At 40.4% G+C, this 16,278-nt stretch overlaps 1 protein-coding gene across 1 annotated transcript; it reads left to right on the forward strand.

Moving 5' to 3' along the window:
- Nucleotides 1-11,487: 11,487 nt before the first annotated feature.
- On the forward strand, nt 11,488-14,291 carry NEUROD6 (neuronal differentiation 6). The gene is made up of 2 exons (XM_004463305.2): nt 11,488-11,654; nt 12,907-14,291. Exon 2 carries the CDS (start codon nt 12,928-12,930, stop codon nt 13,939-13,941), a length of 1,014 nt encoding a protein of 337 aa, XP_004463362.1. The 5' UTR covers nt 11,488-11,654; nt 12,907-12,927; the 3' UTR covers nt 13,942-14,291.
- The last annotated feature ends 1,987 nt before the right edge of the window (nt 14,292-16,278 follow it).

A 16,278-nucleotide genomic window follows, 5' to 3' on the forward strand; every position in this document is an offset into this window, starting at 1 on the left:
AGGACCTATGAAAGTCCTGCTGTGCTGTCCAGATTTAAAAGGCTGGTTATAACATATAGCCATGCACTCTTATCTATATAATTTTCACTTTTCAGTTAAGACTAGAATTCCTAAGGGAAAATAAAAATAAATAAGTCTCCCAAGCTTCTACAAACTAGTTAAAAAGCAAACCCTCAAAGCCTTAAGAGTTACATTTTCGATTTTTTTTTTTCTATTGTAGAAAAATTATAATTCTTATAGACTAGAATGTTAGTTTCATAAAAAATCTCCACTGGGCAATTACATGCCTTTATTGCTATCACCACTAAAAATGTCTAGAATCATTTTGGACATAACAGAGGTAATCTTATTCACTGGGGCCTTGTGATCTGACTCTTTACCCCATATGTCTACGTGAGGCTAAATGTCCCCACAATCCCAGGAACCCATCAAGCACAGGGACTGTGTCCTATTCATTTACTTAGGTAGACCTTCAATAGTTGCAGCTGTCAAGTTTCTACCATCTTTAGTTGTCCTGCCTCGTCTTTAATTCCAAATGCATAAGATACATTCATTTTCTCTAGTTCATTTTCTCTGACAGTTCTCTCTCAGGCCCTTCCCAATGTGGGCCCTTGTAAGAGAGTTGCTAATCTGGAAGGATTTTTGCTTTGGAAAATTTATCATTACTGATGTCGTGAGTTTCCCACTGCTTATCAGTCTACCACGTGTGCTGTCTCAGGAGCCAAGTAACTAGCAGGGCCAGAGCGGGTATGGCAAAGGACAGCCTCTTCTCTTCCATGCCAAGCATCTCCAAACAGAGAGCAGCAGTGGAAAAGGAGCGCTAGCAGACTGCAAGTTAGCATGGCCATCGAGAAGCCAAACATGCATCTTGCTAATGGCCGAAAATCCAGCCTGGGAAATGCTTAATCTTTGAATTGAAATAATAATGGCATCTTTCCTCCAGAAAACGACATTGGCCAATAAGAGAATCCAAAGCCATGTGGCACTCACTATCTTAGACTGGATCCTGTACCAGTGAGGCTGGGGCCAAAATGAAAGTCAACCTGCTCCGTGGAAAAGTTACTCTAGCTTTTGAAAGAAATAATCAGCACTTGGGAAGCCTCTTTGGATAAAAAAGAGCCAGAAGGGAGATAGCTGGATTCAGTCTTCACATGCAGACTGTATAAAAGTATGAATCATTACATTCTCTCTCTCTCTCTCTTTATATATATATATATATATGTACACACACATATATACACACACACATGTGTATATATATATATACACACACACATAATCCCATTCAATTCCCACGGGATTTTTAGTGCTTAAAGAATTATATAATCTACAGTCTAATTTATGGCATGTGGAACATGAAACTCTGTCACTGACTTACTACCTCAATTCTTAGCCATGGTGTTAATGAGGCAAAAATCACTGATTTGATTAACATACGGGCCTCATTCCGCTAAGGTGTCTGCCAACCAAATATGCCGGAACTGCAACTGATCAATTCAGTTCTACTCCCAATATTTATTGAGAGTGTACTATGTGCAAATCAGTGTGTTGTGTGGTCTAGGGACTACAAAACAAAATGAAACAAACAAAAATCAGAGCTAGCTTTTGTGCTCACAGTCTAATGGGGAGACAGATGCATTCACAAATACCTACATTACAAAGCAAATTATGCTAAGCACTTTAACAGAAGCACAACGTGTAGTGGGAAATCAGTGGAGAAAGATTAATTCCAACCCATGAGGATGTGAATGGATCACCACAAATTTATCACCACCCCAGGAATAACAACTCGCCACATATGTTCTAATAACAGTGGGTTAGGATTGCTATTTTAAAGACAAATGAAAAAATATATTACGATTAGATGAGATTTGCTGGCACAACAGAGCAAGTCAACCAAAAGGCTAAAAAAGCACAAGTACAAATAATGATTTGAGCTTCTTTGTTTTGCTCTGGAATCGTTAGTTGTTTATTTTATTCCTATAGTTGTGAACCATGATTTTTAAAAATAAGATCTAAGGGTTTTAAGATTTACTTACTTCTGGCAGATCCCAGGACAAATAAATGCACTCCTTGGGGGAACAACTAGATCATGCCTGTTTGCATTTGAATCTCTGTCTGAGCAAGGGTAGCCTTTGAACCTAATGCTTTAGTTTCCAAAGTCATCCCACCAATCTGTGTTCACAAACATGTAGCCATTAGCCCTGAAAATGCTTTCTACCTGTTTCTCTTCTGGGTGTACAGTGCCTTCCTCCCACTGAAGTCATCAAGAGTTTCCAAAGCAGGTAGAAACAAAGTGCAAAGTCTTCAGTGCTTTTTCAGGAGAAGAATTATAGAGTATGACCAGCAAGGAAGCTCAAATCTCTAAACTGTCTGCAGCCTAGCTCAAGCTTCTCTCAAGAAGTTATCCTTTATGACTTTGCCATATTTCACGTGCAAGATGCTGAAATTGTAAGGAGCAGTCTACCTTACTTTCAGAATAATCTGTTTCATTGGCATCATATCGTGTGCTCTACCTGCACCCTGAATGCCTGAGGGTGACCAGAGGACATGGTGATAGCTGTGAGTCTTTCTCTCACAGAGAGTTGAGAAAGAGAGTTTTATTTCATTAAAATATCTTATACTCAACTCTCCTCCATGCCCTTCAGTTATTAATGTAAAATAATATGTTAAACAATAACACAAAGCTTACTGCATGCCAGGAACTCTTCTATGCCTTTTATATCCAAAAGTCTATGAGGTGAGAATATAATTATCCCCATTTGACAGATGAAGAAACAGAAGCATAGAGAGCTCAAAAGTGGCAGAACCAGGGAGTGGGCTTCTGGCATCACACTTTTAACCACTACACCAGTCTGCTTATATCATGGACTCCTCCTACGGCTGCTGTGAGAATTATACAGATCTGCAAAAAAGCTGGCACAAAAAAAGTATTCCACAAAAACTATTCTTATACAAACCTTGATCATATATTATTAGTACATAGAATCATACAGTATCAATTTAACCATAGTGGTGTGAAAGTTAAAATGCCACTAAAGTACTTTTTCAGTGCAAGTATTTTGAAACATGTTCTTGGAAAACTACTGCATAATCTTAAGTTTGTGCCACCTTCCTAAAGGATGGTAGATAAATAAAGATAAAACTAGACTTTTAAAAATTGAAATATATCTGTTTGATTCTCTGCATAATAGTTTGCACCTCATGCATCTCAAGATGCTTCATGCTTATTAGTTTTATTTCCCCATTAGGGAAGAATCCTGGAAGGTAAAGATGGTGTCCTCTACTCTCTTTCTCAAACATCTAACACAGTGTCTTGATGCACAGGAATCAATAAAAAATGTTTGTGGATTGGTAATCAATGTACTTCTTGATTAGACTCCATGATTCCACAGTTTTGGGACAATGCTATTGATCTTGTGTAATGAATTTAGGTGTGTGGTTGTCATGTGAGTAATTAACAAAGATTTTCACTTTTCCCAAATGTCTCAAACTCCTCCACACAAAATACATGTATGCACTGGATATATACCTAGGAATGGAATATATCCAACAGAAGTACATACACATGTTTACCTGTTTATATGTGGTCAATTAGTGTTTTGTAGAATATTACAACCCTAAACTGAAAACTATCCAAATGCCCATGGACAGTGGATGGAGAAGCAAATTGTGGTCTAGTCATGTAATGGAATATTCCACAGCAGGGCAAGCAACTGCTACTATGTGCAGCAACATGGGTAAACCACACCAACAGAAAGAAGCCGGCCTCCAAAAAGTGTATACTGAGCAATTCCATTTGCATAATGCACAAAATGGACAAAACTAATCTATTCCATTAGATGTCAGGATAGTGGTTACTCTTGGGGACAGGGTGGCTGGTGCCTGGAAGGGGGCAGGAAGGAGGCTTCTGGACAGCTGGTAATGTTCTGTTTCTTGATCTGGATTCTATTACACAGATGTGTTCAGTTTGTCAAAATTAATTGAGTTGTGCATCGATTATCTTGTGTGCTTTTCTGTCTCTAGTACACTTCAGATATTAAGAACAAAAACTTTACTCCTTACTCTTTCCCACTTTACTCAAACATTTTCTTCATTGCCTCTCATATCACAGTGAGCCTACACTGGTTTTAATTATATTATTGTGCACATATTTTATATTCCCAATTCAACTGTAACCTCCTTGAGAATTGGATCTCTTACTATTTTTATTTCCTCTCATAATAACTAGAGCAGGACCATACAAAAATAAATAAATACTTCATTGAATGAGTAGGAATAGAGGAATAATTCACCAACTCAACTCTCAACTATTCTGTGCAAATGGGAGCTGCTTGTCATGACAATTCTAATTGTTGTTTTGTGATTACAACTTGACCATCTACTATGAGACCTAGGAAAGGCTAAAGGAAAAATGTGTAGTAAAAAATCTTTCATCCTCATATACGTTAATAGAATAATTTTTCACTTTGTGAGTAGAATCCTGGTTGAATTTGTCTAGTTCCTTTAACATCTACTATTTATTCAGCATTTATTTTATACCCAAAAGAATTCTAGGCAGTTCATTGACATTTGGTCATTTAATTCTTAAGGTAGCAAAGTATAGGAGTTAAGAGGGTAGGATTTGGATTCAGACAGACCAAGGCCCAAATCCCGATTCTCCCACTTAAAAACTGAGCAGTCTTGGGTACATTAGTTCACTTCTCAGAGCTGCAGTTTCTTTACCTCTAAAATGGGTACAGTCCATTTACTCTGTTGCAAGGATCAAATGAGAGGATACACATCAATTACTTTTCGTGATGCTTGACAGATGGCAAATGAATGAGCCCTCCATTTGTCCTGTTCCTCATTGTGGTCATCACGATCTCCGGTTAAGTTTCCCACATCCAACCCACACACACCCATCCACTAGCAGGTACTGTTGGTTCTATCTCCAAAGTATATTTGCAGGCCTCCTCTTCTCTCTGGGCCCACTGCTACCATCTAACCCAGGCCACAGTAATCCCTACTGCATTGCCCACTCTTATGGGCTTCATAATCTCTCTCCCTATTTCTCCTTTTTCCCCCTCTCCAATCTCCTCTCATAGCAGCCAGAGTGATCTTTTCAAATGTCAAATTGCCTTAAGCCCTGTGATGTCTTCCTTTGGAATACATCCCAAATACGTCACCACGACCCACAAAACCATGTATGATCTGGTTTTTATGTTCACTCTGCTCAGACTGTTCCGGTCTCATTTCAGTACACAGAGCATTAGAATCTTCATGCATGGGCTTGCCTCCTGCTGCTCATCCATGTAGGATGACTCAGAAAGGGCTACCCAGATACTTCCATCAAATAGGTCTTCCTATCATTCTCAGTAGCCTCCAATGGATAATTTCACCTTCGTGCATTTGTCCACCTGTTTATTGTTTGCCTCCCTCTCCTAGACTGTAAATTCCCCAATGGCCTCTGTCACAGCTGCTCTACACCTCCCTGTCCTACACATCCCCTAACCCAGCACCTGGAACAATTTCTTCACTCAGCAAGTAGGTACTCAACTGCACCCCTCTCCCCAAGTGTAGGGGGTTAGTCAACTCCCTGGGGACACAGCAATGTACAAAAGAGGCAAGAATCCTGCTCTGGGTGGTGGGGGGCAAGAAGGAGAACTGCAGATGAATACACAAAATATATAAGCAATGTATTATGTTAGAAGGTGGTAAGTGCTATAGAGAAGAGCTAAACAAGCAAGGTGGACAGGGAGGGCTAGATGGGAGCAGGGATACAGCATAAATTAGGGTAGTAGTGGAGAACTCACTGAGAGGAGACGTTTGAGCCCAGGCTTGAAGGGTGTGAGCAGTTTGTCGTGGGGACACTTGGGAAAGAGCATGCCAGGCAGAGGCAAATGCAACCATCCTGGGGCAGGAGTGGGCCTAAGTGTTCCGAAGCAGTCACGGGCTAGGGGCGAGTGTGATGGAAGCCAAGTAAGAAGATGGGAAAGTTGGAGAGGATGAGATGGAAGAGGCCAGAAGGAGGCTCCAGGCCTCTGGAAGGACTCGGCTTCTACTCTAAGGGCAAAGGGAACCCCTTAGAGGGTTCTGAGCATAGGAGAACATCTAAATATATATTTTTTTCCTTTTTCTTTTTTTTTAAGGTACAGGAGTTTGAACCCAAGGCCTTGTATGGGGAGCTCAACCACTGAGCTACATCTGCTCCCCAATGAGAGTTGGATTTATTTTTTTTTTAGTGTGCTTTTTTCAGGAGGTACTCAGGATCAAATACAGGACCCTGCATATGGGAAGCAAGTACTCAACCACTTGAGCTACATCTGCTCCCCAGATATATATTTTAATCCAGTGTCTCCAACTGCTGAGTTGAGAAGCTATAGCAGTTTGATATTGTTTATGAATCCCCCAAAAAAAGATAGTGATTATGTTTGTAAACTGGTCTGTGTCTCTGGGTTTTACATTTACTCGATTAAATCAAGATTAGGGCTTTGATTCAAGCACATCATTAGGGCATGCAGCGTTGACACCCCACCCCCTTGGTGAGCTATGCAATTGAACACTCCATCAAGAACACAGGAGAAAATACACAGGAAGAGAGACAGTTCCAGACACGGCAGAGGCCCTGGGAAGAGAAACGAACCATTTGTCTGGTAGTTTACAGCTGACCTTGTGAAGAGAACAGAACAGCTGAGCCTGAAAAGAAATGAGCCCTGGGAAGAGAGAGGAGCCCTATGCCAGTCCACAGCTGAGATCTGAAGAAGCTGGACCCATAGAGCCTTAAGAGGGAAGAGGAAGGCTGAACCCTTGCAGATGTCACCTGCCATCTTGCTTCAACACATGGCAACAGTTTGGTGAAGAAGTAACCTTGAGTTGGACTCTTTAGGACCTTGTGACTATAAGTTTTTACCTCAGATAAATACCCTTTATAAAAGTCAACAGATTTCTTGTACATTGCATCAGTACCCCTTTGACTGACTAATACAGAATTGTAATCAGAGTGTACACATCACATACATTACGTAACATTCCAACAATGAGAGCAGGGAGGCCAGGTGAGAGGCAAGGGTGTTTTGCACGAGGGAAAGAGTGGAGGGATCTCTGAAAAGTGGGCAGATTCTGAATATATTTTTAGGGTAGAACTACAAGGATTTGCTGGCATGTTGGATGTGAGGTGTGAGAGAAAAAGAGGAATCAAGGATTACTGCAAATTAAGTGGTCAACAAGCTTGCGTTGAATGAATGGATGGGTGAATGAATGAGCGGCAGGATCAGGACTTGAAACAGGGTTAGTAAGACATCAAATTACTTTCTGATTCTTAATCTTCTAGAATCTGACAAGGAAAGCCTCTCCTTAGAAAAAATGCACATATGTACATCCATGCCAAACTTGTACATAAGCTTAGGAGGCTGGAGGAGCTCTAGAAGTTCATCCAGGTGTGTTAAGATGAGCCTGAACTTTATCATACAACCTTCAGAACCCTAAAACTTGATTTTCAAAACTGCCATTTGCATAAAACTTTTTCAGTAACATCTCTTATACAAAGTGCCTACTCCAATCTATAAATGTATTCATGTAAGAGGAAAAAGACACTGCATACTATTGAAATACAATCATAATTTCTAATTCAGTATTGTAGAAAGTTAAAAAAAATCATCCTTACTTAATATTTTTAAAAGCCTAAAGAACACTACACATTTTTTTTTACAGTAAGATTGCCAAGGTTAATGACTTTTTCTTTATTTGTAGCTGAAATCATATCATCTCAGTCCAGTAATGTTGGTTTTCTTATACTGGTAGATGCTTTAACTGGAAGGCATGGCTGCTTCTACTTAATAACAAATTAGAAAACAAATTTAGTAAATGCAGTTTGGTGAGCAAAATTAAAAGTATTCTCCATAGAGGAAAAGTGACGAAAGGTGTTTATGGGAAGGGCTGCAATGCCAAAACAGTAACATAGAAGAGTGAATATTGCAGTGTTTTGTGAGCTGGATAAGCAACAATATAATTTATTACATAGTAAGAATAATACAATTTAGTCTGATCTTCACTCTGAAGTAGATAAAAAAAAAGCAACCCAAATGTTGCCTTCAAATTATTTCCAGATTCTCTGTTTATTCTAAGTAATCAGCATTTAAATCCCTGTTTGAATTATGCTTTCAAGCTCTCTAAGTCTTCAAGGGGAATAAGGCAGTTTTGTGTTTTGTCTCATAATTTAAATACCTTTATTAAAATTCCAAGTGCTGTTTTGCAAAGTGGGACACTGTGCCATAGCCATAAAACTATTTAAAGCCATTGGAGATCAGAGTTAAAACTCTGGGGACTAATACTGAGCTTGCTTACAGGTCTCCGAACTGCCCTGAAGCATTTGTCGAAAAACTTAAAAAAAAAAAAAAAAGTAATAGAATTGTCCAAAATCCATCCAGGAAGTTCCCTACATATGGAGGAAAACATTCTGGTCTTGGGTTTTTTTTGCCTGATGGTGTGTGGGTCTGCATTCTGTTGCCTTATACCCTTGGAGAGTTGAGAAAAATGTCTGTCATTTTCCAAACTGATCTGTTAAACTATGAGGGGACTGTGAAAAGGAGAGTCAATAGACTTTTCACTTGCTAAGATACCAGCCGGATGACCTAAAATAATAATAACGCCCAAGCCTTAATTTACACAGCCCTTGCAATGAAGTCAAACTAGATCAGAATTTTCTGTGGGTCATTATTAAAGTGAAAGAAAGCTTCTACCCAAGCTTTGAAACAAGAGAGTCAGAAAGGTACACATTTGATACTTTTAAAAAATCTACTGCAAAATTTCACATCCCGAAAACAAAAATCAGATCAGTTATATTAATGACAAATCGAGTTTCAGTTATGAAATTTGGGGTGCAGTGACTGTTGTAAAATGAGAAAATATATTCTAGAAATGGTGGTGATATACTCCCCACACTCTGAATATTCGTCTCTAATTTAGAATGTATTCCTGTTTGGAGTATTGGCGTTAACATGCTTTCTTAGCAGAGAGTAGAACAGCCGTTAGGGTGTATGTTATGAATGCATATTAACATCAGAGGTATTTGCATATCTGGAACTATAGTAGAAAATGCGTAACAAAATTTCTTTTGAAAGATTATTATACAAACAAACTGAATCCTTGCTAAATCTTGACATAACAGCTTTTTGTCCACCCCTCCCCGCTTTTTTCTGGAAAAAAAAAAATCTAAGACATCCAAACGATAGATTAATAGCCAGAAAACCTGAGCGCTGATCCACCCCCACCCACAGGTTTTTCTTTCATGTTCAAAGGCAGGAATAGAAAAGCCCCAAATGTTTTCATCAATAACTATTCCTTGTTTGTCTGCATGTACAACAACAACAAAAAAGAGATAAAATCTATCCTTTCGATGAACTACGCTGGTGATAATTTTCCACCATCACACCATGTCATCCACTCCTTGGATTTTGATTTTCATGTTTGTGATGCTCCTAATACAAGGCAGATTCTGGAGATTTTGTAAGTTTAGAATATGATGCAATATGCAACATTCATGACAGGGTTGGCCGATATGGTTAAAAAAATTGAACTATATATGAGAACAAACAAAATTCTGCCTCTGGTCTTCCTATAGAAATTCTCTGTGTTGATGTAAAAAAATGTGTGTAGTTTTTTTTTTTAACCAAAAGCTATCTGAAATACACTTGACACACTCATTCCTAATACTATGCCCTTAAATAAGAAATTTTGAAATGATTTTGGTATGCATGATTTTTAAAAAAGCCATGAGCTAGACTGACCTATTTTAACTTAAGAATTTATAGTCTTACTTTTATTTAAAACTTGTATTTTTAAAATTCATCCCCTTTTACCTAGCATGATTCTCCTTTTGGTCAACACACCCTTCTTTTCTCTATCTATCCAGGCAAAGTTGAGCAACTTTTTGAGAAGGGTGGAAATGAATAGGGTATGATAGGAACAAAATTTAATTTAGTGTGAGGACCCCGATGCCAAATTGGATCCAAAGTGAATTAAAGCAGCAGAATTATAAGTCTTTCAAAATGGGATTTATAAGGGGAATGCTAACACAGATTCAACAGTTACAGCTCAGCCAGGGATTACTTTAATACCAAAAGCATACTCGCTCACTTTATAGAAAGAGATTACTCAGCTGTCAAACAACAAAGATTGTGTTTATTTGTTTATTTTTAAACTTTTAATTTTGAAAGTGCACTTTTTTACTTTACTGACAGGCAGTGCTGGCATAAATGTCCATTTTCCAGGGGGTGGGGAGAGGGTGGCAGGGGAGTAGAGAGACAGAGAGGAAGATGGAGTTTGCCACTGGCATCCCAGTTCATTCAGCTATAAGGCTTTGCCAGCTTTGCCTAACTGTTTCCACACTATTTCTATTGAAAAGAAACCAGAAGGAGGGTTGGGGCAAAACAATAAATATGAAATAAACCCGATACGCAAAAAAAGTTGGACACCAATATAAGAAAACGAAGATATTTAAATTGATGCTGGTCCAGACCAAAAAACAGAAAAAAAATTTAGAAGAAAAAAAAAATCCAAAACCTCCAAAAACAGAAAAAAGCTAATCTTTAATCAATATACATAGCAGAATGCCAGCAAGAGAAAGACAAAAGCTAAGTGACAATTTTTATGTTTACTGTGTCTGGAATGAAATGAGAAGGAACAAACAAATTAATGTTGGGGAAAACAGGGGACAATAAAAGTGTAAAGTTAGTGATTGTCAGGAGAGGACACAAGTGTATAACTTGAAATCTTTACAGCGACAATATATATATATTAAAATATATATATATGGATATCTCAAAAAAGTTGTTGAAAGATACCAGCAAGTGTACGAAGTGTAGGAAGGGGGAGCATCTAAGGATGTCTTTCACAGACCCCAGATGGAGAAACTATTCCTTTATTCCAAATTCCTAAGAAGTACAGAAGTCTCTTATGTTAATAAGAGAACACACAGATGCATACCGGTAAGTGACATACCACGAAACAAAACAAGGAAATAAGGAGACCTTTGTTGACCCCTGTTCATTTATACTAATCTTAATTTAGATAAGCATCTCAAGACCAATTTCCTGATTTCAGCATCTTTTCTTTCCCTGGTGCCCAGGTGCACAAATGGGACAGTGATCTTTGCAAAACAGCATCAACAACAACAACAAAAACCTCTCGCTCACACAAAAGCCCACCTTGTAAATGAATGGAATATTAACAACTACCAGATAGTTGCACCACTGGCAGGGCAAAGCCGAACACTAACACAGCTATTTCTACAGATTGCCAGTGAAACCGAAGCAGCTCGAGGAGAAATGCACCTACTGTATGGGAAATGCTGGTGCAGATTTTTTTCCTATCAGTCTAACCTTCTGTGTTGATACATGAATGCTGGTACCCACTTACAGGGATGCCAGATGATCAGTGCAGAATGAAGGTCCCAAGAGAGAGGATCACATGGTTCTCTCTGCCCCGTGACGTCACTAGCAGATGGCATGGGTACCAGCTCTGGCAGTTGGCATCAATGTCACTTTTTAGAGATCAATGAGATAGTGCAGATATACACAGATCTAGAGACTCCAGGAGACGATGCGACACTCAGCCTGAAAAGATTTGGAAGATCCAAAATGAAAACTGATTATTGAATGAAATTAAAACCTAAGGTAATATAAATAAAGATATGCTTCAATTGATGCTGGCTTTGCATGCAAGTATTTAAAGATACAGTGTCACTGTCTTGTAATATTTATATGCTCTTTGCCATCTATAACTTCTCATCATATTTCATTCTTATGATGTAATTATCACATACTTTCACTGCTATTATGTAACTCTGCAAGTATGTGGACATTACTAAGAGTTTGTGTGTGGGGGGGCTGGAGATGGTTAAATTGAAAAGTCTCTGTTTTAATGTGCCTGTTTGAAGACTTTAGATGAAAATACTTGCTGCTTCATGAAACAAAAACCAGAAATGCATTTGAAACACAAATTATTTTCCCTTTCATTCAGGATTCTGAACACACGTGCACAATTGCAGTCAGAATCCTCAGACTGTTCCTGTCAGATATTAGCTAGAGGGAGACTTCTGTGGCTCGTAGAACAAAAACACCATGAGTGTGTTTTTTGTCCAGGATAATTTGAAAAGCAATAAACAGACAATTACATTTGGGGGAAAAACAATGTAAAAGCAGTCTCAGTATTTTCCTTGATTAAAAAAAAAACTTTCCGGGATTTTTATTTTTTAATTCATTTATATAGTTTATTCCAAAGGATCTTAATCCCCCTTTCATTTCAAAGGCTGGGAAAATAGTGCTCTTTCACATAATTCTTTACTGATCATACAGAAATCCATTTTTAAATTGGCTCTGATTAATCTTTTCTTTAAATGTGCATGTTCCAACAGCCAGTTAAATTCACAGTTGTATGATATAGCAAATAAAGTTAAGGGTTTTTTTTTTTCCTTCTAAAAAACACCACACAAATTTGTCAGCTAATGGAGAGACAGCACTTTTCATTTAAAAAACCGGTTTCTCTCCCCATTTTGTACTCAGGGGGACTGGAATTAATGAAATTCTGCATTGCTATATCATGTTTTGCATTTGCCTGATTTCTACAGTCCTTTTTGTGCATTAGAAGTCAGTTTAAAATCAGAGAAATAGAGACGGTGGTGGTATTACAATGTTCCATATTTTCTTTTGATAATTTGCCTGTATAAGTTAATTGTATTGCATGTGTCAGTGTTTTCAGAATTACTACTTAGCACAAACTCAAAAATCATATTTGGTGTATAAAAATTAGTCCTGCAATCAGCCTTTTTAAACACATTTTTTGTATTCTTACCATGTCACTAAATCTGTTTTAAGTATTAACTTTAAAAATGAAAACACTTTAAATATTTTGCTGGCATTTTTTCAGGTAATTTAAGATTAGAGAACCATGTTAACGCTACCGTTTGATGAGTCTGTTGTAATGCCAGAATCCCAGATGTGCAGAAAGTTTTCCAGAGAATGTGAGGACCAGAAGCAAATTAAGAAACCAGAAAGCTTTTCTAAACAGATTGTCCTTCGAGGAAAGAGCATCAAAAGGGCCCCTGGAGAAGAAACCGAGAAGGAAGAAGAGGAGGAAGACAGGGAAGAGGAAGATGAAAATGGATTGCCCAGAAGGAGGGGGCTTAGGAAAAAAAAGACGACCAAGCTCCGACTGGAAAGGGTCAAGTTCAGGAGACAGGAAGCCAACGCGCGGGAGAGGAACAGGATGCATGGCCTCAACGACGCTTTGGACAATTTAAGGAAAGTGGTTCCCTGCTATTCCAAAACTCAAAAACTTTCCAAAATAGAAACTTTACGACTGGCCAAAAACTATATCTGGGCACTTTCTGAAATTCTGAGAATCGGCAAAAGACCTGATCTGCTCACTTTCGTCCAAAACTTATGCAAAGGTCTCTCCCAGCCAACTACAAACTTGGTGGCAGGCTGCCTGCAGCTCAACGCCAGGAGTTTCCTGATGGGTCAGGGCGGGGAGGCCGCGCATCACACAAGGTCACCCTACTCTACTTTCTACCCACCCTACCACAGCCCTGAGCTCACCACTCCCCCAGGGCATGGAACTCTCGATAATTCCAAGTCCATGAAACCCTACAATTATTGCAGTGCATATGAATCCTTCTATGAAAGCACGTCCCCTGAGTGTGCCAGCCCTCAGTTTGAAGGTCCCTTAAGTCCTCCCCCAATTAACTATAATGGGATATTTTCCCTGAAGCAAGAAGAAACCTTGGACTATGGCAAAAATTACAATTACGGCATGCATTACTGTGCAGTGCCACCCAGGGGTCCCCTTGGGCAGGGTGCCATGTTCAGGCTGCCCACCGACAGCCACTTCCCTTACGACTTACATCTGCGCAGCCAATCTCTCACCATGCAAGATGAATTAAATGCAGTTTTTCATAATTAATGAGGAAAATGAAAATAAACAGTGGTCATTCACCTCCCCCGTCTAATTAAGACAAAGCAGATGCTTGTGGGCTGAGTAATTGGCACAACTCTATCTAAGGTGTTTACTAGTTTCTGAAGTGTTTCAACTCTTGTGAGAATTTTCTATGTCATAATAAATCTTTTTGTATTGGATTTCCTTTTTTTCCTTTCCTTTTGTCTGTAAAGCACTGCGATTCTGTTTCTGCTGGAAGGTTTTATTTCTCCTTTCTTTTATTTCTCTCTTGTTTCATTTTGTTTTAAATTCACTTAATTTGTTGGAACAGTGTGTCTAAGAATATACAGTTGAATAAAGACATGCACACAGCTTAACTTGATGTCTCTTTCGGTTGTACAGTAATTATAAAATGCATGTTATTAAAGTCAAATGAATAAAATGATGTGTTTATAATTATTAGGAATTCTACATTATATATCTTGAAAGAATTGAAAATTTAGAATATCACTTAGCCAAAAATGATATTGGAAGATGCATTTGAGGAGGGTGCAACAATATAAAAAGCTATGCAATTTTCTTTTTATTAAGGATGAATCCAAATGCATTCAATTGATAACTACACCTCTTCAAATATTTGCAGATGGGGCAACATAATATTTGGGTAGGTGTTGTTATAATTTTGCAACAATTATTTCGATCATAAAGAAAAAAATTCAGCACTTGTTTTGTATTGTTCCAAAATTACCTGTATCAGTTTGTTGTCACAATGTATAATTGTGTTTTTCCACCCCACGTTTTTAAAGCAATTAAACATAGATATTTCCATTCCTAAAGGACATCTATTAGCTGTGATATTTTTGCACGATACTTATTATTTCCTGGTACACAGCTGCTTTCTGTCTCCAGGACTCCCCACTCCCCATTTCAGAAATATTTGGGGATTTCCAAATCTAACAAGATAAAAAAAATTTCTAAAGCAAAATGGCCAAAGCGCTTACAAGAATTTTTTTTTTTTTTTTAAGTATATTAAATGAAAGAAGAGGAGCCCGTGAGGGTTAAACATCCTGGGGAAACAAGGATAAATCCTGGTAACCTTCAACGTGAGCCTAAATTCGATGGCACATTTCCAGCAAGCACCAGAGTGGCTGTTAAAAATGGAAGGTTTTACTATGCGCCTTTTAAATAAGTCTGGCCGATTAGAGGCTAAATTCTGTGTGATTAAAAGTTTTCTGACAAAAGGCCACCTAAAACCCACTTTCCTAGCGGCAGGGGAGCTAGCCCTTTTAAACAGGACCGAGCTTCTTAGAGAAAGAAACCGAGGTGGCGGTGACACCACTTGCGACGCCCTCTTGCTCAGGTTTGTCGGCCTCCCGGGGGGAAGTGGGGGGAGCACGTGCGAAGGCTAAGGAGGGCAACAGAACATGGGTGCGGTGGTCGCGGGCGAAGCGGGCCTGGGGTGGGCCTGGGAGCTGGACGGCTCCGGACGGCCGGTTGCCTGCGGTCCCCTCGGGCCCCCCGCAGGCACGACGAGGCGGCGCAGGCAGCAGCCGGCGGGGACGCAGGCGGCACCGCGCCCTCCGCCGTCGCCCCGCTGGGCGCAGGTAAACCGCGCGCCTCCCACCCGCAGCGGGCGCCCTGGGGGGCCCCGGGCCGCGCCCTCCGAGCAGGGCGCCGCTTCCAGGCAGACCTCGTCAGGCCAGGGAAGGGAGGAGCGGCGTGGGGAGCGGGAGGGCGCGCCAAGGCGGGCGGGCCGGGAGCCCCTGCCCCGGGCGGGGAAGGAGGTGACCCCGAGGATCCAGGTCCCGAGGGGCGGGAAGGGCGTCTCCCTTTTCCACCGCTCAGTCTCCGCAGTGGAGGACCGGGCGGCGGCGGCGGCTGCAGCTTGTCCAAGTCCTGCTAAGAAGGGAAACCGTCCTGTCCCGCCCACGGCTGGCGGGACTCCTGGAGCCAAGGCTGCGAGGCCTGGGCCACATGCTCCAGAGGGCAGAGTCCCCCTGTCCCTTAACTTGTCCCGCTGTAAACGGCCGGGCCTTGGGCTCGCCAAGCTGCGATGCTGCCAGGGGCCAAGGGGCGGAGGAGCTGCTGCCGGCCGGGCGCCTGATGTAGGCGCCTTTTTAAGAGAGAGTGTTGGCACCTGTTCATTCACATCCCACGAGGACAGGGGCAAAGAAATAGGGAAAAGAAAAGGAATTGTGCCCTCCAGGAGTAGGGAGAAGTTTGCCCAAGGAAGAGAACCGTCTGTCCCTCTGTCTCGACCACAGGCGTGAATCGCTGTTGCTTCTTTCCATATGCGCACGAAAGCTGCTCTCGGGAAGTCTGTCCAGGATTGCCAAGATTGCAGGGCTTCTTTAGGGCTCCTCA

The sequence above is a fragment of the Dasypus novemcinctus genome, chromosome 5, assembly GCF_030445035.2.
Source record: "Dasypus novemcinctus isolate mDasNov1 chromosome 5, mDasNov1.1.hap2, whole genome shotgun sequence".
NCBI classification, from domain to species: domain Eukaryota; kingdom Metazoa; phylum Chordata; class Mammalia; order Cingulata; family Dasypodidae; genus Dasypus; species Dasypus novemcinctus.

What these genes read in the sequence shown, in the direction of transcription:
- NEUROD6 (XM_004463305.2), top strand. Translation starts at nt 12,928, where the DNA reads ATGTTAACGCTACCGTTTGATGAGTCTGTTGTAATGCCAGAATCCCAG.